The sequence below is a fragment of the Denticeps clupeoides genome, chromosome 3 (assembly GCF_900700375.1).
Source record: "Denticeps clupeoides chromosome 3, fDenClu1.1, whole genome shotgun sequence".
Taxonomy (NCBI): domain Eukaryota; kingdom Metazoa; phylum Chordata; class Actinopteri; order Clupeiformes; family Denticipitidae; genus Denticeps; species Denticeps clupeoides.
This window is the reverse complement of record NC_041709.1, coordinates 15,366,344-15,389,939: the sequence shown is the minus strand read 5'-3', so window position 1 is coordinate 15,389,939 and position 23,596 is coordinate 15,366,344. Positions and strand designations below refer to the sequence as shown.

General features: G+C 40.9%; 1 protein-coding gene and 1 long non-coding RNA gene across 3 annotated transcripts; one reads left to right on the top strand and one right to left on the bottom strand.

The window, feature by feature from the left end:
* Positions 1-583: 583 nt before the first annotated feature.
* Positions 584-18,028, bottom strand: arsb (arylsulfatase B). 2 transcript variants are annotated; one of them, XM_028971458.1, is made up of 9 exons: positions 17,663-18,028; positions 16,217-16,403; positions 15,518-15,708; positions 15,077-15,284; positions 12,110-12,184; positions 8,118-8,361; positions 6,172-6,242; positions 1,630-1,779; positions 584-1,290 (listed from the first exon to the last, which is right to left on the bottom strand). In XM_028971458.1, the coding sequence occupies exons 1-9, from the start codon at positions 17,906-17,908 to the stop codon at positions 1,010-1,012; spliced, it is 1,653 nt and encodes a 550-aa protein (XP_028827291.1). In that variant the 5' UTR covers positions 17,909-18,028; the 3' UTR covers positions 584-1,009. The 2 variants fall into 2 exon arrangements, with proteins under 2 accessions (XP_028827291.1, XP_028827292.1); XM_028971459.1 differs by lacking the exon at positions 12,110-12,184.
* On the top strand, positions 17,669-21,356 carry LOC114785341 (uncharacterized). The gene is made up of 3 exons (XR_003749048.1): positions 17,669-18,083; positions 20,335-20,405; positions 20,793-21,356. It is a non-coding gene; the product is annotated as an uncharacterized LOC114785341 (long non-coding RNA).
* Positions 21,357-23,596: the final 2,240 nt, after the last annotated feature.

Genomic DNA, 23,596 nt, shown 5'->3' with positions numbered 1-23,596 from the left:
CAAATAAAACATGAAAATTTAGGATGAATTTGTGTGCTTCACCAAGTTTGTGTGCTTCATGAAGCAATCACAGTGGGTTCAAAGATAGAAAGCTGGAGCCTTTTCTCCTTCACTTGGCACAACTGTGTAAAATGCAACAGCAGAATGTACAAAGTCCAGCGCTAAACCTGTTCTAGCCAAACAGTCAAAACAGCTGGTGGACCATCTCCACTCCAAACCAGCAGCTATTGGAACAACCACTGTTTACCCAGCAGCCACTGCAGCACCTCTTCAAAGGCACCAGAAACTTGAAAGGACCAAGAACACAAATCACCAGCTTACATACAGCATGTTTTTCCTTCAGATAATATGCTTTATAAAAGATCTGCATTGATCTTTTTGTTTCAAATATGAAACAAGTCTAAGACAAAAGGACTGGATTTACTGAAAAAAGGATGAAATCTCCTCCGGGTGGGAAAATGTGGACTGTAAATACAACGTTGTGACAAGTCCAATGGCATATGCAAATCTGCAATTTAAGATAAATGTCTTCCACTGGAAAGTCAGGGAGACACTCATACTCACAAAAAAGTCATAAAACACATACAACACTGAGCTCTTTATGCCATTAACAGTTACATCCATTACATACAGTACAAATAAAACACCATTAAAATGATCATTAAAAGTTTCCCTGGATATTTTGTTAATATGTGAATCTGTCTCCAAGCTTCATCTCTTGCAACTCAGTCACTATTTGTCACTTTACTGAATTTGGTCAAACATTTTTGCTGTGGGTAAATGTATTGATTACTGATATAAGGACTTCTATGAAAATAAAGAGCACCTATGATGAAATCAACATTGTAATAATCAGCTTCATTTATGGGATCTTTGGCAGCAACAATCATCCAAAAACAGGAGCCCAGTCCCCAGCTAATTATAAGACCCTTCATCAGTTCAGTTTGTTTTTATGAAAACTGATATGACCATTCTTAACCATTCAGGATAAGAATGGGGTCCACCACCCCTACATCCAAGGTCCCCATGCTCCATCTGGCCCTGGGTCACACTTGGGGTCATTGTCTGGGTAGACAATGGGCTCAGCACTGTTCTGGTAGTGCTGGAGCCGGGTAAGCAGGAAATCCACCATGTCGGGATTCTGTGCAGACACCTCATCCCGCTCTTCAGGGTCACGCTCTACATTGTACAGCTGGATGTTGTTCTGGAGTGAAGAGGGCTTTGAAATGTTCAGGTCTTCCCAGTGAGGGTGCGTGGTGGTGCCTGGCTTCGGAAACCATACTGGACAGCCTATGAAATTTGAAGGTTTTTAAAGAACAATTGTGCACACTGATGACTGAGCTACTGTCTTTGTTTATGCAAAGATGCATGATGGGAATGTATCTGTGCATAAACACAGGCTGATTCTAATATATACAGCATTTTAGTAAATCAACTTATGATTCACCACAATTTGACATCACTCATCACAAAAGTAAGTGACCGAAGCATATTTGAAAACAGAGATCAGTGTCCATTTCCACACAATGTTTCCTGACATTAAGCTACAGCATGCATGGCTTAGTTCACATACTTCACCATAATCACCATTTTCACCGGTTTCTCTTGTGAAATTTAGAAGTCTGTTACCTGGGTAACCAGTGAGCAGCTTCCACTCCCTGTAGCGAATAGCAGCATGAATGCGCACGTCAAAGCCATCAGACTGGCTTGGGCTTGGTGGGACAGATACTCTGTGCCGTGTGAATTCTGGAGAAAAGTTGCCATAGCGATTACCTGGACCTGCAAACACACACACAAAGTATTAAACCTATGTTTTTTGATGCCTACTGCCAATATTTATGTCAACCACCTTGCATCAACGCAACTAGGGATGCGTAAGAATCATCAAATTACCACAACACACCAAAAAATATACTGGTTCCATCCAGGTCACAGCTTGCAATGACAAATTTCCAAAATCTTTCTGAAAGAATGAGTCAATTACAAACAAATGCAAGAAACAGATCTAGAATAGACCCATAGATGGGCAAATAACAATACTCATTCATTTTAACTTAACTTTATAAATTCGTAATATAATAGTGTAACATGTTGGCTGTTGTGTGACCTTTATTGGGTGCTGACTGAAAGACTGCAGATAAAGCGTCCACTCTCACAATGGGCCTGTGAGGCAGGAGAAAATGCCTCACTAAAGCTCCTGCACAATCCCTCCAGACTGGCAGGAGATGTGACTGCGCTGGTGCCAGACCCAGGATGTCTGGAAGTCTGTGCCCACCACACAATTAAAACAAACACTGGCTTTAAGATGCTGCAAATCAGTCCAGCCACTTCTACCTTGTATAATATTAATTGGTTTTGCGATATTATCTGTACAGTGGTAGATTTGTGATTCATAATATAGAAGAGAAAGTTAGAGTTGAAGAGGCAACTGAGCGTCTCTAAGAAACCCATGCTTACAACAACCACAAGTCATATGAAATCATGCTCTTTTCGCTTTGTACCATTCATAAATTACAAAGAAATTAAACTAGTGTTCCAAAAAAACACCCCACCCTCTTTCATAAAACAATAAACTTGTTGCCCTTAATTTCAGTGAGTGTCCTTCGGACTGTCCCACCCCGGTTCCAGCTGAGCTCTGACCTCAACAATGTGGCTTTAATTATACATATTTGTGAGTAATTACATTTGGTTAATGCTGTCAGAAACAAGCAGTTCCTCACATTGGCTGGGTACACATGAGCCCTTGTTCCTCTCTGTTGGAGCTAAAAACCAAGGCAAGTACCCCCTCCCCCCATTTAATGGATTTCCTGGATTTTCAGTTTGACTAAACTGCACCACACCAAAATACCAGATTGCACTGGCCACAAATTAATGATGTAACTATGTGAACAGTGTGAAACAAAGGAGAAACATTTCTCCATATGTTATCATGCTTATGTACAGCACAATGGTACTATGAGATGCAGTGTTTATTCCTAGGAATGCATTTTTGGCCAATATCAGTCAGTGCATTTGGAAGAAATGGAGCTTTAAGGATTGCAGTTGAGGCTATTATTTGTTTTTTGGTGGACAGAGTAAAGTTGGTAACAAAACCTTTGCTCATCGCAGCTTGAAGTCACCATGATGGGAAAGAACTAAAGGCCGCACAAACGTACATTCTTGCATAGTTATTATGCACATACACAGTTACAAAAGGCGCATTATGCAAAGTGGAGACTCTGTCTTTCTGTTTGCCCTGAGGATTTGCCAAAAATGTAACCTCCATCCAGCTACAGGAGAGCGGCCCTCCAATGGGATACCAGAATAAAGATAGCCTAGGGAGATATGCAATTGGTCCTGGACAGTCACATGACACAATTAGCTCTTTGACTTCTAATGATCCCAGGCTTCACACTATCATTTGAGAGACTTAAGTTGAGTAACTTAAAGCTTTTAAATTTCACATGTATTCTGTCACTTTTATTGCATGGCACAGTCAGTCAAGAGTAATGGTAATAATTACCCATGCAAGGCTGAGCTTCATCAACGCACATGTTTGCCCTGTGTTAGCTGGGCAAACATGTGCTCTTCACACAAAGCAACAACTATTTGTAATCTGTCTAAGGATAGATCTATCTAAACATAATAATATTCAGCTATTGCAGTCATCGGAAAGGGGCGAGGGGTATTAAAATCATATAACATGTGATTAGACCCTGCATTTCATGTTATGTAGTTATTCAGAATAATATGCATAATAACTTAATTATTTTGAAGATATTTAAAGGCAATGTACTATAAATAATTATAATACATAATAATCATCTAATTCCTTCAGCTTCTGCCCTTAGAGGACACTACAGCGGATGGTTGTCCACACAATTGATTTGGCATAGATTTTACGCTGGATGTCCTTCCTGACGCAACCCTCCCCAGTGTGAATGGTTTAGTGTTGTAGACAGTTTGAACAATTTAAGAGATAGTATAGTGTAGCTTTAGGCAGAAAATGCTAATTGCAGTCCTACAGTTGTTTAATACTTTTACTATTATTTAATATCATGCACTTAAGGCTCAGTTGAAAAAAAGAAATTTAAATTCAGATACCCTGTAATTCTGTCCAAAAAACAGAATTTGGAGACAGGATTTGATTGCAACTCTTTGATTTTAAATAGTTTAAACAGCATCTGAGTTTGAGGACCTTATTGGTTGCAGACATTGCTGGAGGAAAAAGAAAAGAACAGGAAATCAGTGTCTCAGCTTCCTTAGGCAGTAAAAATGGTCACAAGATCAAACTCTTTTGCTCAAATATATCCATATGTATGCTTCAGTGTTTTCATAGTGTTTTCTGAATGGAAAAAAAGACCCCACGTCTTTTCAGGGCGATAAAAGATCTGAAGGCTTCACAATTACATGATGTAAAACGCAGAGAGTGATCTGTAGTCCTAAGCTTGGGTCTTTGTTCGACGCGCAGCCAGACACCCTGACCTTTGGTCATTTTAACTGAGCAGGAGCCCCACGCTCCCCCCATGGAGACCACAGTGGTGTGGCCCAAGTGATATTGAGATGTTGAGAGCTATATGAGAGCGCGCTATACACAGCTGGGGGGGAATTCAACAGTCACAAGACACATTTCCTGGAATCCCCCTGGGTTCCACCATCACAAAAAAACTGCACAGAGCCCATAACTCTCCTTGTGTAGCTCATCCTGGGTCCTGATGTTTTCATTGTGCTTTGTGGTGGAAATGTAATTGGTTACTTTAAACATAAAATTCCTTAAAATTGTTTGTATCTTTTATGACAAACCTCAACACTATTGGCGATAATCCAGAACAAGAGACACTCTGGGTGTTTGCCAAAAATTCTGACCTCAGTATGTTCCAGCACACCAAACACTCCAGATATTTTAAATAACCAGAACAAAGCACCTTACCATTTCAGAAAATAATGAAAACATTGAAATTCTCGGGGTCTGTGCATTTTAATTAGATCTGTGGCTCATTGTGGGTTCTGTTCAAAGAGGAGAGAAACATGGAGATGCTGCTCAGATTTAGCACAATTTCCCCAAATCTGCTATTTGCTGTGTATGTTCAGGTGTGTGTGTGTCCTCTGATATGAACACTGTCTCAAGTTTCAGGATGAAACAAGAAATTCAACACTAGCAATGAGTTCTGTAACTGAGAGGCACTGGATGAATGTACTGGAATTGCTGTTTTTGTGATACATTAGGCCTATTTAGGAGTGAAGCAAGTGAAGGTACTAACTGTATTAACTGTACAAACCAGAAGTGAATATTACATGGTCTTGTGGTGTACCACAGTTTGAGAACTAAGCATGGCAGAAAAAGACCCGTGTTTTTTTTGTCAACTTCTGATCTTCAACCAAAGGTTCAAGCCATGGTTCCTGTCTATCCATAATGAATACAGAAAGTAAAACCTGTAAAAACTGTTGTTGCAGTAGTTTTTGAACATGGTAGAGATTTACAGGCGGCGATTGAGGGAAAAGAACCACAGCGCTTTGTTCCAGTTTGTTTCAGATAGTCCCAGTTTTTCAATACAGTGCACTGCAGTCACCATGAAGTCACCATGCCCCATGACTAAAACGACTTTATCACTGATCTCTGTGTGAAATGCAGACTGAACGGAGACAATTACACATGAATTTTCCCCCAAGTCTGCACTTTCCATACCCTCACAGTACCACTGACATTGCTAGTGCTGGAAACCTAAATGTATTTAGTCTCGTAAAGGCTAGCGGCAGGTTAACTTTGCGCACACACAAAAATCCTGACAGCAAAAACAAACCAAGGAGCTTACAAGAGCACAAACAGACCTTCCCTGTCATGAATCAGGTCACAGCTATCCCCATCTGGAGAGTTTACATCACTACCCGAATCAGTGGAAATCAAGGAAAACGAATGCCACTGGGACACTGCAGCATTTCATAATATGCATGCTAAGTGTGGGGCATATTTGCAAGCGTGAGGTCAAAGGAGTCCACAGGACTTAAATAAATATATAGATAAAACAAGAATGAAATTCAATCTTTAATGATGTTGGTGCATGTGATTGGTTTAAATCATCCAGAATCTAGAAAAACTGTTGAAGTAGGCTAAAGAATAAAATGTAGGCCTCAGTCATGTGACAGAGGAGAAGGGTTTCCTTCAGGACAAGGGGCAGGGCCTTTGATACTCACATGGTGCAATGTCCACATACATGGAGTCAATGTTGTGTAACAGCTCGAGTCTGGGAGACGCAGTTCCTTTACTAAAATAGGGAAAAGAAAAGAAAAAAAAAAGTTAAAATGACAGTCTGGACCGCCCAGGCAAGGTTAGTGACTCAGCAATAGGACGTATACATTGGTAAGATTTATTTTTAAAAAAATTAAAAACACTCTTTAGGCCCAAACTGACAACACTGGCAGATGAAAAATGGGTACAGTCCAGTTATAGAGCACAATGTTTTAAATAAAGTGTGTCAAAAATATAAAGTTTAAACAATCCAATGGTAGATGGAAGTGGAATTGTGGGTAGTGAAATTACGTGGTTACCTCACATACCAATTGTAAGTATAGGATACATGGCCTACATAACCTACACAAGTAACACAAGCTTAGTCATGTTCATGTTTAAAATTCTTCATTTTACAATTGTATGACCACAATCTGACAAAGCAAGTAAAATGGAGAAAAAGCAATCAGATCACATTCGAATCAGCTTCTCTCAGGTCAATTACGCATTCCCAGGTCCCCACAGCCACAAAAACTGGCATTTTCTCCTGTTATATCTGAACTCTTAAATTAAAGTGGGAGCAAACAGTATAAAAAGAAATTAAAAGCATGAATTTAACTCAGTCTGGTGTAAACAGAGAGGTATGCGTTTAAAAAAAAAAGAAAAGAAAAATGCTATCCCAAAAGGTAATGATGGACTTAAAAAAAGGCTACTGGCGACACACTGAGGATGGGAGTGGCAATTTGTGGTTTCTTCAGGAATCCTATTTTAGGCTGCGATATAGTGCAGTTCATTGTCTCTACATTTGGATAAGCGAATCACGTCAAACACAGTCAAGTGAAACACAATGACGGCCTCTGTCACAGCAGTGCAGCAGTCACCTTCCCAGAAAGAAAGTGTCACAGATGGACAAACTCCTCTCCGGCAGATAGTAACCTAGTGGGTAACACATTTGCTTGAGAACCAAAAGATCATCAAGTTGCATGTTTGATTCCCACTTCCCACTAGACTAAAGGCTAAAAGGGTTTGTGTGATATAACTTTGGTTGGTCTTTTCGATTTGTCACATGATCAGATTAGCATTAAGATCGTAATGTTACTGAACTGTTTTTCCTTACAGAACATGTTTGGTAGTAGCTGACTGGAATGGCTTACTTTAAGACAAATATGGAAAAAAAATCTTGGCCAAAGGTTTTTATATATCATTCAATGTGTTTTCTTTATTTTCATGATCATTTGGTAGATTCTCACTGAAGGCATCAAAACTATGAATGAACACGTGGAGTTATGTACTCAACAAAAAAAGGTGAAATAACTGAAAACATGTTTTATATTCTAGTTTCTTCAAAATAGCCGCCCTTTGCTCTGATTACTGCTTTGCACACTCTTGGCATTCTCTCAATGAGCTTCAAGAGGTCGTCACCTGAAATGCTTTTCCAACAGTCTTGAAGGAGTTCCCAGAGGTGTTTAGCACTTGTTGGCCCCTTTGCCTTCACGCTGCGGTCCAGTTCACCCCAAACCATCTCGATTGGGTTCAGGTCCGGTGACTGTGGAGGCCAGGTCTCCACTTTTTGTTAAGTACATTTACATTTAAAGCATTTAGCAGACACCCTTATCCAGAGCAACTTACAAATCAGTAGTTACAGGGACAGTCCCCCCCCTGGAGCAACTTAGGGTTAAGTGTCTTGCTAAGGGATACAATGGTAGTAAGTGGGATTTGAACCTGGGTCTTCTGGTTCATAGGCGGGTGTGTTACCCACTAGTCTACTAATGTAAATGTTCATGAAAATAAAGAAAACACAATGAATGAGAAGGTGTGTCCAAACATTTGGCCTGTACTCTATATTGTATTGAATAAAAAAGCAGTACATCAGAGTGTGCTTGTTGTATTCAGTGAGGTCGAATCATCTCACCTGATTGTTTTCCACACATCGAATCCATCCAAGGGTTTTGAGTGATTCATTCTTCCACCAGCCAGGCCGACTAGCGTAGGCAGCCAATCAGTGATGTGGATAAGCTCCTGACTAACAGTACCTGGATTCTTCAGCAGCGGACTGTTCACAAAACCAACAGCTCGGACTCCACCCTCCCACAGGGACCACTTCCTGCCACGCAAGGGCCAGTTACTGCCCCCCGACAATGTCTGGCCTCCATTATCTGTTCAACATTAATAAAAAATATATATATTTAAAATTTATATATATACATGTCAAACTGGGTGTTCCAGTGACAAGTTTTTTTAACTTTTTATTTTCTAGTCATGAAAAATGCTCATCAATGTCTCTTTGCAGTGTTATCATTTCTGCAATGTAGTAAAGCTTCTTAAATTCAGATCCTGCTTATAATGCAGGTGTCAAGTGAAAAGTGAAGTGTTTGTGTCATGACATGCAGTGGAAGGATGGATGAGTCGCAAAAGCACAACATTTTCAGGTAAGTATTTATTATACAAATTGAAAAGATAACAACAGGTACGATGACCAAACTTAAAGAGATAAGCACAATAAGCACATTATTGTAGGAACACTAGTGTGAGCTGGTGCTTCACACCATTGATAAATGCAAAGGTGTAAATGAGACAGACACCCGTATCCAGAGCGACTTACAATCAGTAGTTACAGGGACAGTCTCCCTGGAGCAACTTAAGGTTAAGTGTCTTGCTCAGGGACACAATGGTAGTAAGTGGGATTTGAACCTGGGTTTCCTGGTTCACAGGCAAGTGTCTTAACCACTAGGCTACTACCACCCAAACCACCCTTTATATTTCCTCCTTTGAGTGCATGCTGTTACTGTTTCTTTCCCAGTCAATCTGCACATCATTGTCCACTGTGCCCCTGGATCCCTCTGAAATTTTGTTGACAAACTACACAATCTTCTTAGTGATTCCCCCATTGATACCCCATTAATCTTCTTCACTCTTCCACAGTGCTAATGTTTTCTTCCTCTCCTCCACTCCTTCAATCTGACTAGCAACAACTGGTCTTCAACTCACAAAAAGGGAAATATCCTCAGTCACCAATCCTCAACCACAGACTTCATTGCCATCCCACTTTATGTGTGACCACTTCTTCCTCTCCTTCTGTATTACCTTGCCCTCTCCACCAACAACCTTGGTGAGCAGTGGAAAGCCATGACAGGCGCCCAGGGAGCAGTGTGTGGGGACGGTGCTTTGCTAAGTGGCACCTCAGTGGCACCTTGGCGGATCGGGATTCGAAACGGCAACCTTCTGATTACGGGGCCGCTTCCTTAACTGCTAGGTCACTACTGCCCCAAAAGTAGGGTGCTGCAGGTAGACTCCAACTTATCAACTTATTGCAACCTTCTTAAGTTTCAACTTAAGGTAATTTCTGCTAAAACAAACTTTTACAAAAATAAATTGGGACTCTTGAATCAAGGATCCCTTCAAACAGCATCTTTTCCTCTCTACTCGAACTACCAACTCCCCCAGCACAAAAACATCATTCTTCTTTTTGAGGAAATAATTGAACACCTTCGTCAGTCATTTACCATAGATCCAACTGAAGTTAATGTTCAGGATTCCCTATTTAAATGCATCCTTTGGTATCTCAGTACCTTGGCGGTTAGGGATTCCGATTAAGGGTCTGTTCCCTTACTCTATCCTGTCCTACAACAACATCAAAATACATTGCAAATGTGAAACTGCCTGGTAGATTTGGTGAAATACGGTACTCTCATAGCGAGGGTTTTAAATCAATGCAGATTCTCAATTATAAATCGCTCACCACCACAAATGACCAAGAGATGCTGAATTGAGGATAATGAGCATGGCGCCTCCCAGAGAATCGCAGGAGCAGACGCAGCACAATGAAGGCCCAATTCCTGCTCTCCATCCTCAGTGGTGAAGCCCAGGTCATGAGAGGCTGGCGTGCTGAGCTCCAGCCGTCTAACCACAGAGCAAACAGTCCAAATCTGGGCCTCATTTAAAGGCCTTTTGTCAGTTCCCTTTCCCTCTCTCATTTTTACCAGCATGCTCTCTTTTTCCTCTGTACTTGCTTAGTTAGTAGAGCTGTTATGGCGAAGCTTCAGCCACACGAAATTTTGTTTTGCAATTCCTGTCACAGACAACTGACCCTCACAAAAAGACAGACAGACAGACAGGCAGGCAGGCAGGCAGGCAGACTCCCACAGGGCACGAGTAAAATAAACACAGCTGGCCAATCGCTGGACACCAACTTACTGGTAGAGGAAGTGCAAGGGGGTAGGAGCAAGTTGGGGGAGGGGGGTGGTGGTTTCCATCGGCTTTCGGCAGAGATCTGTACTGTCCTGCACTAATTCGTTTTCAATCTGCTCACCCTCCCTCTGCAGCTGGAGCGTCTCCAAACTGCTTACAGTCCGAAAGAGGGGACGAAAAAGAAAGGCTTCATCACTGAGGAATCCCGTAATCTAATTCCCATGGCTGGCTAAAGACCCTTTTTATTTAAACAGGGCCAGATTAGGACATCTGTAGTGAAGACTGTAATTTGCTGTTGGGGGAAAAAAAGTGTCACAATGTCAACGCCAAGGTGTAAATAACTTACTCATACAGCCCAAGAAGTGTGTCACTAATGTCTCACGCTAACGTCTCAGACTAGCTGAGCATGTGGTGGATCAGCAAATGTGACTATTTCCAACTCATTTTGCTACACTTTCTTTTCAAACCAAACCTTTGAACAGTAGCATACATATCCGACAATTGTAACCGTATATGGGCATCACTGCCAGTCATCTGCCAGTGTTTAACCAGTGTCTGACAGCAGATTTAGAGGAACTGTTTAATGAGTGAGTGAATAAGCTGTAAAGTCAAAATCATAAAAACTTATCCTCACAGACTGCAGTTTTACATGCATACTTTACATGCAGGCTCGCATACTTTTCACATCAGATTGAGATGTCCAGTGACAGCTGGGATATGCTGGCTGAATAGGAGTGACAGACAGACAGCCTGAGAGATTCTGTATGAGAGACTGGATCACGTTAATAACAAGATTTCTCTCAAAAAGACAGAGGTTAGGTGAAGCATCACTAATGACAATTTTGCAGGTATGAATGTTCGATGTAGGGGTAAAATAGAGTAAATTCGATGAAGGCAATTACTATGTGGCTTGTATTGGGATTAGCCAAGAGAGTCATTTACATCATTTATCAGACGCCTTTATCCAGAGCGACTTACAATCAGTAGTCCCCCTGGAGTGTCTTAAGTTAAGTGTCTTGCTCAAGGACACAATGGTAAAAGGTGGGATCTAAACCTGGGTCTTCTGGTTCATAAGCGAGGCTGTTACCCACTTGGCTACTACCACCTTTTTTGCCCCCAGGAAACCTGTAAACCCCATGAAGTCAGGACCTCAATTTAATTCTTCTTGTGAAGAATGACATCTTTTTATAGCATAGTGTACCCCTTACTATACTGGGGCACTGGGGTCCAGCCAGGCCACAAGGCGTTTGACCCTGTTGGCATTTTTTCAAAAAAGAGTCCGAGTACTGGCCAGTGGTATAACTGCTGTGGGCTTGCAATATACAATATTTATATATGGGAATTGTGTTCATTATGTAGTTTTTGTAAGTGTCTGGGGTGCCCACTGCTTTCTATAAAATCTCCTAGACTACCTAGTACCTAGTTAATTAAAATTAAGTAACGTGTTGAAAACTGACAACCTGCATAATTTACAGAATTATAATTATTTCAGTAATTCTGGCCACAGCAGAATTGGGGCAGTGGTGGCCTAGTGGGTAAGGAAGCGGACCCGTAAATCAGAAGAATGCCAGCTGCCAAGGTGCCACTGAGCAAAGCACCGTCCCCACACACTGCTCCCCAGGGTGCCTGTCATTTGCTGTGTGCACCGTGTGCTGTGCTTCACAATGACAAAATCACACGACAAACAAACAAACAAATGAATAAATCAAATTCTACCTGCAGCCAGGTTGGAATAAAACCGGGACCACATGCCACATTTAAGAGCCTTTGGTCGACGCAGACACGAACAGCCTTCCTTGACAGGAAACATGAAAGTGGCCACACATTACCCCCACACAACATGCCCAGCCCCCACTTAAGTTAAGCAGCACCTTCCTGTGTTTAATTATCAGCCGAGCCATAAACACTCCAGAAATAACTTTATTCTTCCTCTGTGTGTGTTGAAAAGCTCAACCCACTGAAGACAGCGGAGTGCCAGGTGCCGCTTCATTTCCTGTCACACGAGATGAGAGCCGCACCACTATTGTGTTCCACCCCGATCTGTGCCACATGCCTGCAAATGTAACGAAGCACACTCGGTCTTAATTGGTTCCACCTTGACACTGCCTCCGTGGGCCAAGCTCCGATTCCGACTCTGGGAAAACTGAGGAACGCAAGACTCCCACCACCATCCCACTGCTGAGTCACTGCCCTGCAAACGGACAGAAAGAGATGAGCCTTTATTCTAATGCCTGTCGCTAATTACAAGGCCGTGTAAAGAAGAGCTGTTGATTCAGCCAAATGCATATTGCCAAGTCTTTTTGTGAAGTCATTCTTCTAGTTTTAAAACAGATGTGTCATGAACCTCAAACTGCAGAGGAAATCAATGACATGAGGGATGTAAAGGGAGGAAAATCCAAGAGGTTTGGGCCGAGTCCACCAACACAACAGTTGAAATATGGCTCCCTCTTAAGGTCGCCTGAAGTATGTACAACATTTCAATGCAACTTCAACATTTTAGATTTTGCTGATGACTGATATGGAAATAATTTGCACGTTATACCTATAATAATATAAATAAGCCTTGGTATGAAGTGTGCGCATACACACAATGCCACATGAGCTATATCTACAGCAGATACCACACAACTAGCTGGTTTATGAAGACAAAATTATTCAGCCTGCTAACCATGCAGGTTGCATGGCTCCCAGAGATCATGGCAACAGTGTGCGCAGAAACAGACCAGTATCAACTGCATGCTCAAGATGTCTGCTGATGTCCAACAAATAGGAAGACATTCTGGGAGTTGCACAAAATATCTGCTACAATGTGGGTGCATTTTTATGACTATGAGGTAAATGTATGTTTCTCTGAATGTTCAGTGGTAGGTCAAATGCAGTGGAAAGGTTTGCAGGGATTCAGTGGGGCAAAAAGTATTGGACAGCCACCAATTGTGCAAGCTGTCCAATTTAAAAAGATGAGAGAAGTCAGGGGTACACAGGTTTTCATCACAGGTACACTTCAACTGTGAGAGAATAGAATTTTTTTTTTTTTTAATCCAGGAAAATCACATTATATGTATCCAACATGGCCAAGACTAGAGAGCTGTCTAAGGACAGCAGGGACAAGATTGGACACCTGCACAGGACTGGGACGAGCCAATCTACAATAGGCAAGCAGATTGGTGAGAAGAGATCAACTGTTGGAGCAATAATTAGAAAATAGAATACATACAAGACCACTGACAAACTCCCTCGACCTGGGGCTCCATGCAAGATCTCGCCTCGTGGGGTACAAATGATCCTGAGAACGGTGATGAAACAGCCCAGAACTACATCTGGTCAATGACCTGAAGAGAGCTGGGACCCACCGTAACAAAGGTTACTATGAGCAACACAGTACTTCGGCATGGATTAAAATCCTGCAGAACTCAAAAGGTCCTCCTGCTTAAGACAGCACGTCCAGGCCTGTCTAAGGTTTGCCAGAGATGATCTGGATGACTCAGAGGAGGATTTGGAGAATGTCATGTGGTCAGAGGAGACCAAAATAGAACTTTTGTTTGGAGGGGGAAGAATGCTGAGTTGCATCCCAAGAACACCATACCCACTGTGAAGCATAGAGGTGGAAACATTAAAACAACTGTATTAACGAACAGATGAATGGGGCCATGTAGTGTGAGATGTTGGGCAAAAATCTCCTTCCATCAGTGAGAGCATTGAAGATGAAACGTGGCTGGATCTTCCAGCATGACAATGATCCCAAACACACAGCCTGGGCAACAAAGTGGCAGCCATGTAAAAAGCATTATAAGGTTCTGGAATGGCCTAGTCAGTCTCAAGAGCTCAATTCAATAGAGAATCTGCGCCCAGCCTCAAAACATCACAGTACTTGAGAAGTTCTGCATCGAAGAACGGGCCAAAATACCAGCAACAGTGTGTGCAAACCGGGTGAAGACCTACAAGAATCGTTTGACCTCTGTCATTGTAAACCAAAGTGACATTACAAAGTATTAAGGTGAACCTTTGCTGTTTGACCAAGTACTTATTTTCTGCATCATTATACAAATACCTTTTATTCTTCCAATATAATGTGATTTCCTGGATTTTTTACATTCCTTCACAGTTAAAGTTGTGTACCTATGATGAAAATTACAGACAGACCTCCAGAGGAAACCACAGACACTACCATTTATAGTTAAGCTGTGCAGGTTTGGTTTCACAAGCACGACTGTCACTTTGAAGCGAAAATTATGTAATATGTCTCAACAAAGTGGAGAAGTCGACAGTTTTATTGCATATGTTGGGGTATGTTTCCCAAAAGCAAGGTTGCCAAGGCAGGCAAATAAATATGTCCAAGCTGCAAATAACTGGATGTCTTCAAACAGTTTCAGATTATATTTAGAGGTTGCACCTCTAACAGTGTCCAAAATTCCAAGTATAGTGTGTGTATAAGAGAGCCTCTCCATAATTAATTTACAAATAAAATATGAATATAAATATCATAAGCAACTTGCTGACTATATGGCAGTATAGTGAAACTAATTCACAATTACTACTATCCATTCATAATTAGCGAATTTGGCTGGGTTAAATATGTTGTATTTATGTTTATAAAACATTAATATTAAACAAGACTAGAGGGTTATGATTATTAACAATGCTCATGATATGCATTTAGCATTGTTTTGACTGTCAGAGCCATACCTGTTGAGAAGACCAGCACAGTGTTGTCCCACAATCCTTTGCTTTTCAGTGCCTCAGTCACATTGCCCACAGCCTCGTCCATGGCAGAGACCATGCCCGCAAATGTCCTACGCTGTTTATCTTTAATAAACCTGTAGGGTGTGACATACCGCTCAGGGACTTCCAAAGGATCATGGACTGCTTGTAGAGCCATGTACAGGAAGAGGGGCTGAAAGAAGAAGTGAAGCATGGTTTCAGCATAAAATCTGTTGAGCAACAATGAGAATTTAGCAGCCTATCCAAAAAAGCTACTTATAAGTTTCATCACTGATATTAAACCACTTTTACTCCATGTGAGGCAGTATGGCTTGGAATGGATGAATTGTTAAAAGCATGATCAGATGTACAAAATTATCATAGTTGAAAAAAAAAACAAAAAAACATCAAAGACAAGGTCCATACCTTGCCTGGGTCATGTTTACCAATGATATCTGTAACTTTTTGCGTGAAGAGCTCAGTAGAGTAGACGCCGGAGTAACCTGTGGCCACGTCTTCACCATCTCTGAGATCCAGCACACAACGGGTTACATTGAGAGCATCTATGTGGGCACAGCGATGGTGGGTGAAATAGTCCTCGGATCCAGTTAGGTAGCCTGCAGAGGGGAAAGGGGGGAGGGGGATGGGACGGAAAAGGGACTTTATAGAGACTTCAAAGCACCAGGCCTCTTAAGCCCGATGGACTTCCAACCAGGCCTAGTACTATACTGTAAATATCTGTCTGTAGGAGAGCACGACCCCAAAAACTCTACAAAGACTAGCCTGAGCTAATCAACAAAAATAATAACGCACAAACATATATTTCAGTTGAACTGACTATGAAACTCTCCATTTTCATTTTCTCTCTCATTTCAAGGAGTCAGTATTACTATAGCTGTAACTACACAGAACTAGTAAATTCATTGATGACTGTACTATATTATATGTGCAGGCAGTGGTGGTCTAGCGGATAAGGAAACAGACCCGGGAAGGTTGCCGGTTCCAATCCCGAGCTGCCAAAGTGCCACTGAGGTGTCACTGAGCAAAGTTCCATTGCAGAGGAAACATTTTGTTGTGCTGCAAGGTTTCACAATGACAATCACTTCGCTCTCAAATGACACTTACCAAAATAGGAGTCAAACCCCCGGCGTGTGGGCAGGCAGTCTTTGCGGTACATGCCAAGGTGCCACTTTCCCACCATGTGTGTGGCATAGCCAGCTTCCTTCATGAACTGGGGCAACAGCTTCTCATCCAGGGGCACACAGTAGGGTTGGCACGGCCAAATGATCTGGTGCTGCATGCCAGTGTGGATCTAAACATCACATCCAGAAAAATAAGTGTCATTTAGAGAAATTTCTTCAATTATATTGATGTTAGACAGAATTATACTCTCTGTGTCAGGTCAATGAAAAAGAACTGGAGCACAAAAGCCCAAACTATTGAGATAAGTCAAATTAAAAACAATTTCCAATTAATGGTGAGGTCTATTATTACTGTACTTTTTGTTTAAACATTAGAGTTTATTTGTATTTTCGTATTTTAAATGGAACATGTGATGACCGTTGCAGTGGTTGGCTGAGCGGGTAAGGAAGCGGACCCGTAATCAGAAGGTTGACGGTTTGAGTCCTTTTGTAGAGGGAAGAATCTGTAGGCCCGGACACTCCATGTGTTTTACCTTTGGTCATGGAACAGTCAGAAGACAACGGTGTATCTTATGTCTGACGCAAAAGCTGGACATAAGCTGATAAAGGAAAGGTTCTGTGACACTGATGGGCGCCACTGTCCAAAGTGGCACGAGCTTGTTTTTCTTGACCTTCTATACCCCGAATGTTATAAATGCTTGTGAACTGTAATCAAGACTTGGGAGTTCTCTTGCGAGTCCCCCCACGTGCATGGTAACTTAAACTTGGATAAATTCTATTAACTTTCTTCATTTGCAGCTACCCAGACGGGAAAATTCCCACCACACTTTCATCGCTGCCCACTGCTCACTAAGGATGATGGTTAAAAGCAGAGGACACATTTAGTTGTGTCACCGTGTCTCACAGCGACATTCACTTTCACTTTTAATAGAATACAAAATTGATCATTCATACATCGTTCATGCTGTAGCTAGAAATGTCTGTTAATGATGAAATATCTGCATACACGCAGAGAGGAACTTTATCAGCAACAAACTTGTCTTTCCGCTTGGGTGGTAGTAGCCTAGTGGTTAACACACTCGCCTATGAACCAGAAGACCCAGGTTCGAATCCCACATTGTGTCCCTGAGCAAGACACTTAACCCTAAGTGCAGGGGGACTGTCCCTGCAACTACTGATTGTAAGTCGCTCTGGATAAGGGCGTCTGATAAATGCTGTAAATGTAAATGTCTTAAGTTGCAACCAATTTTTCCTCATTGTGGGAAAATTCTTTGACAAGAGTACAAATAAAAAAAAATGGTTTCAAATAAACTTCGTCAATGCCATATTCTTATTCATGTTGTAATATCTTCATTGCAAGTGCCAGAACCCATTTTGGAAATAGCGGCAGTGTAATTTGATAACCACGTTATTGCCGTCATCTCCCCACCTGATACCGGCCCGTCATCAGCTGGTTCCGGGACGGGGTGCACAGCGGCTGCACGTAGTAGTTGTCTAACCGGACGCCCGTAGCGCAAAGCTTGTCCAGGTTCGGCGTCTCGATCTCGGACCCGTGGAAGCCGACGTCGTTCCAGCCGTAGTCGTCAGCCAAGACGAACACGACGTGCGGCGGCTCGGCGACTGCGCCGCGCAGACCGAGCGCCGAGCAGGCGAGCAAAAGCGCAACGGGCTGCATCGTCCTCCCTGCGACGTTCCTCCCTTCCCTGTCACGTCGACTCTTGGCCAAGGCTGAGTAAGGTGGGCGCAGGCAGGTCCGCACGGAGCTTTTTCCGCATTTTCAGATTGAAAATCAGCTGACCCCCGTCCACGTGGGTGTGACGTCACCATCCGCGCTACACAGCGGCGTGCAGGTATGGAAGCTCCGAACGGCGGATGTCCAAGCAGGACAGTCCAAACTAAGCGAACACTGATGTCCTCAGACAGAAGTTACTTCGTTCCGATTTAATGGACTCTATATACTCTTCTTTGCCGTTTTAGTAAATTGCAAAGGAAGAATAAACTGCACTGCAGTCATTTTATCATTATCCAGTCATAATTACGCACTGCTGCCACCTGCAGGATTTACCACTAAGTGTGGAAGGGGCACACAAGTCCTTCCTTTTTTATGTTGTTGTGCTGTATTAGAATAGTAATATATTAAGAGAACAATCATCAAATGTTTTTCCCCACTTTTCACTGATATTTTAACATTGTGCCTTAGTCTAATCTGCACCATACTGTAAGATGTTGCACGTAACAGTAAAGCTCTGTCGAAAACTGGTCATCACACCAGGATAAATTAATTAGAATTTATCACACTAATGATGGTGCTTTCCTGCATTAAATTAATCTTACCAAACATAATCTTAAAGCACACATGTGTATACTTACCACTTGACTAGATTTTCATTTCACCAGTAAAGCCCAATTACCCTCATAATTTCAAAATTGAATGTATTTCACAAGAAACGTAGTAAAAATTCGGCTTTATCTGATTTGTTAGGGGTCAAAGGAAATTGAGCGTTTTTAATGATTTAGGACCCGGGCACCAAACAACTTGGGTAATGTGCTTTTTTATATTTAGATTGTAAGATATAGAATTTATAGTTGCGCTTTTACATACTTGTTAATGGTTCAATTTCTAGTATTTTTGAAGTTTAATTTAAATATATGAAACTTGGAGAAGTTCGGAGAAATTAACATTCTGAATCTCTTTGTTATTCAGAGCTTTGTGCACTAGTTGTCAGACCGTTTCTTTGCAAGGAAATTAACTTCAAAAGGACAGATCTGTGATTGTGTTTTGACAAAGGTACTGCAGTAGAGAGAGATGTGCTGTTCTTATCAAAGGAGCTGCAGCTCAAAACACACACATTTGCATAATCGATTGGTCCATGCGCTCAGAGAGCAGAGCAAACCAACAGCCAGGAGTCCGTTTACGTGACCATAAACTTCTGACCATAAATATCTGTGAGTAATCAGGTTCACTCCATAAATGCGGTAATATAAAAACCCTATCCAGGTGCCGGTTTACATATTTCAGTCTATTATCTGTTATTTTCATTTACGGTCTTGTGTTGGTAAACGTGGCAACGCCTACGGTCTTACTAGTCCTTATCCGGGAGCTAATAGCTGGAAATTATACGACATGCTGCTGCTGTCCTTCGTTTATTCTCCATGAGGAGGACATTACATTTGTAGTTAATACGGCAAACATCAACATTAGTTTTTTTGTCTTGCGCTCTCAATCTGACATTACTTGCGTTTTCTATATTTTTCATTTTCTTTTTACACGTACAAGACCAAAGTATGTCTGTAAGGATTTGTCTGAAAACTGAGTCTTGGCAACTGGACCTAAAACTTCTTTCTTGAAAAAGAAGGTTTCCACGACTCAACTTTCAGACAACTTAATCTTTACAGACATACTTTGGTTGTCTGCTTCCTTCCAGACAGCAAAGTGGGTAGGTAATTTAGCTAAGGTCCATGTAACACGGTGGGATCCAAATGGCTGCAAGGAACACACAGGGCAATAAAATTGAAATCTACTCACTTAGTCAGAGTCTAAAAGACCATAAGCAATACTCATAAAAATCCTAAGAGCAGCAAAACATATCTATTGTACACAATATGTAATTATATATATGTAGATGAACACCAATATAAAATTTGGTTGGCATATTTAGAGAAACTAGTGGCATTAAGAGAAACTGTACAGTAGGAATAAATTCTGAGTTACTACAAACAAAAAGCCATAATAAGGCCCAACGCATCAAGATAAAGATCATGCTTAAAATTAGTTTAGTGCCAGACAATTTGTGTGTGTGTGTGTGTGTGTGTGTGTATTTATGTGTGAGTCTTATTACCAAGCTTACCAACCAGGGGTAGCCAGCCCAGGTCCCAGAAGGCCATTGTCCTGTTGTTACTTTCCAACTATCCCTGTCCTACTCTCCACTCTCAGAAACACTGATAGACATGCATTACCTATTAATAAATACATAAAAGTTCGCCCAGGATCTGAAACTGAACAGCAGTACCTGAACAATACCTGACACTGTTTTTGGATATGCAGCAATATGAACTTATCTTAGAGTTTTAACTGATGTTACATATATTTCTTTCTTCTAGTATTTCTGCTGTCAGATGGCTGTGGATTTGTGCTCAATGGTGTCATCTGGCCCATCAGATGTCATGACTAGGTCAATCCCAATTTCTCCTTCCTGTAAACCCTGTACAAACCCCATGACATGCATAATAACTTGTTTCCTTTGCTTCGTCTAATCACAATTATATATATTTTTTTATTAAACATAACGCTTAGTTAGAGAAAAATGTACAGTCAAACTATGCATATCTAAAATAAGAACAGATTGAAGATGCTTTGAACAGCTCTCATTACAGAAACCTTGGTGGCCATGCTCTGTTAATTGAATATCGCGATAGAAATGTCTTCCCTGTTCAATACTTGCCAACTTTTTCTGGGAAGAACTGCAGATAAAAGTAGGGAGAGAATATTTGAAATAAGTATGACAAACCCACAGATTATAACTGATTGAACTTACTTGTTCATCTGTTTAATTCAACAGCTCAAGCGCAGATCACCATCAGCTCAGTGTCTATCCATTTTCTTTCCACCGTGGTGTCAACCTCTACATCTACTCTCCCAGGTTTAGTGATGACCACTCCAGCTGTATTTGACTTCTTTTTTTTTTCTTACAGTGTGTCGTGTATGTATTTTTTATGTTTATTTCTTTAGTCTAGTAAGTGGATGACACTGACAGTTCAGTGCTATGGATGTCAACCTGCTGCTCAGGTGCACCCTTGTCTGTTGTCAGTTTGACTGAGGCTGCTTTGAACCACTTCAAGAAAAAGTAACAGTTGATCGTAACCTTGTTGTGATTCTGACACATGCTTTTTTATTTCCTTATTCTTTTATACTGTGTATAAAAAACCTTGACAGAATTTCTTTTTATTTCCACGACAATACTCTAACAGTATTATAAATTTAGTAAGACAGTCAGATTTCTTTAGGTCTGTGGTATTTGGATTTCTATCCGAAAAGAGTGTACTGAGATTAAATAATTTGCTTTGATCACTTACATTTCTGTATTTTTGGTATTTTTAATAAAAATGTTTTTGGTTTTTTAAAGAAATTACATTTGGCTAGTGTTGTTAATGGTATTATCTCACATAACTAGAGATTTTTTTTAATGTGCTGGCAATTACATGATAAGAGAAATAATGACATCAATCACTCTCTAGTATATAAGTAGAATAAGGACCAAGCACCATTACATATAGATATTTTAATATCTATAATTAAATATATAGATATTGAGATGGACAAAGAGACCCTGAGTTCTTGTACATTAGTTCTGGTTTTCCATATACATGTGAATTGTGCCCCAGAGGAATGTTCTACCTCATTTACCTACCGGTAGGTATTGACAAACTAACAAAAAATGTACATGCATTTAACTAACTTTTCCAATAACTATAAAAAGTTTATTTTTGTCATTCTAATGAGGTACTGACAGAGAAAACGATCATTAATTTTAAGAATAAGCAAGGTGGTTTTAGAAGGATGAAAAGTACTCAGTGGGTATACCCTATATGGACATGAAGAGACAACAGGAAAAATGTATTTTGTTTAATTTTTTTGTAATATTAAACTTAGATCTTTACATGTCTCAAATTCGTGTAATGACACTTTAAACATGCATTATTTTCATTTTAAAAACTGTTTTTCTATTAATTAAACCGGATATAATTAAAGATTTGCGCGTAGTTCGCCCACCAAAACAATGCAATATTTATAGTCTGACTTCCCCTACCCGCTCCTTCTCATCACCAACTACGATTAACCATGGCAGACCGCTTTCGGAGGAGACTGATGGACATCGGCTTAATGTCCAGTTCAATAGAGTCCTTAATGAAGACACACCTGAAGAAGGGGGCTCGCTTCAGCAAAGGTAAGAATTTACTCTACCGTAATTAGATTTTATCCACGGCTAGGTCCCGTTACTTTTTTTTCAAATTCGAATCTCATTGTCTCTCTTTAACGTGACATTTTTATGTCTGTGTTTCTTATCGTCATTTCAATACTTAAAAAACTAAAATCAGAAAAAATACAGTTTATTCATATATATATATATATTGACTGTAATGCATTGTTGTAATAATGAATAACTATGAAAATACAGTGTATTTCAAATATTCCATAATGTTTGGTAATTGAATCCTCCTGAATCCCAGAGTGAAGTTATCTACATATTTGTCTACATATTTAGTTCTTAATTTGAGAGGGGTAGTGTACTTTCAGTGCAGACCTTCTAAGGCCAAAGGAAGTTTTAAACTTTACATTTTATTGTTTGTGGGATAACAGTAATACAGCGTAGTAATTGGTTAAAAAGTACACAACAAGCTCCTTAAAAATACATGTAAGAGTCCAAACATCAGGAGTCCCATGACACACTCTTGTTTTTTCCATTAATATTAATATTCAACTGCTGTAGTTTCTTCCTGTTGGCCAAATGTTTTATTGAATAATGGCAGTGGTTAACTTGTGTGTGTTTCAGGCAGTTCTGGTTACCAGGCCCAACTGGTTTCGATAGAAGGCAGAGGGCGACCCCGTTATCACATCACTGCCCAACAGCTGTCATTCCTGAGGTCAATAGGCTTCACGGCACCTCAGATGGCAGAAATTCTAAATGTGTCTGAGCCTACAGTAAATCAACATCTGAGGTGAGTGGATTTACAAATACTACTGTGCTGTTTTGTGCTATTTTAAGGTGTCCTCGAGTTTTTACAAAGGCACCTTTAAAGAAATTTGTGGTAAAATCATAATTATTATTGTTATGGACAGAGGTGTAAGATTAATTAGAAGTTTATTCTTACACACATGCGTTAAAAAAAGTATTGCTTGTCAGACATGGGTAGTAATCATTGAAGTACAATCATTTTCATTTGTTTTTTTACTTAAGGCAGTTCAATTTGACCCGGTTGTCGCTGTTTGCTGACTTGGAAGATTTGGACCTTGATGACACTGTCAGAGACATTGTGGCTGGCAATGACATGCTTGGTCCAGAGGCGGTGAGAGCAGCCTTAATATCCAGAGGAATACGGGTCCAGTGTAGGAGGGTACGAGCAATAGATGCTGAGAATAGATGCTGAGAATAAATCCGGGGGCAGCTGCAGTTCGAGCCCTGTTGCAGCCCTCTGGGTGAATGCTCAGCGCCACACGTGACGCCTGCATCGCAACGCCTGCATCGCAACGCCTGCACAGACCACGCGTCGGGAACGTCAAGTTTATTTCTGGAGCCCTTTAAAGGCGGTTCCACTGCACCAAAGTGCTGTACAAACCATAAAAGAAATGTACACAACCAATACA

What these genes read in the sequence shown, in the direction of transcription:
- arsb (XM_028971458.1), bottom strand. Translation starts at nt 17,908, where the DNA reads ATGCAGCCCGTTGCGCTTTTGCTCGCCTGCTCGGCGCTCGGTCTGCGC. An exon ending in GGGGTTTGACTCCTATTTTG is followed by an intron (nt 15,709 to 16,216) that starts GTAAGTGTCATT and finishes TCCCCTCTGCAG; the next exon opens with GCTACCTAACTGGATCCGAG. An exon ending in GTATGTGGACATTGCACCAT is followed by an intron (nt 1,780 to 6,171) that starts GTGAGTATCAAA and finishes GTGTGTTTGCAG; the next exon opens with GTCCAGGTAATCGCTATGGC.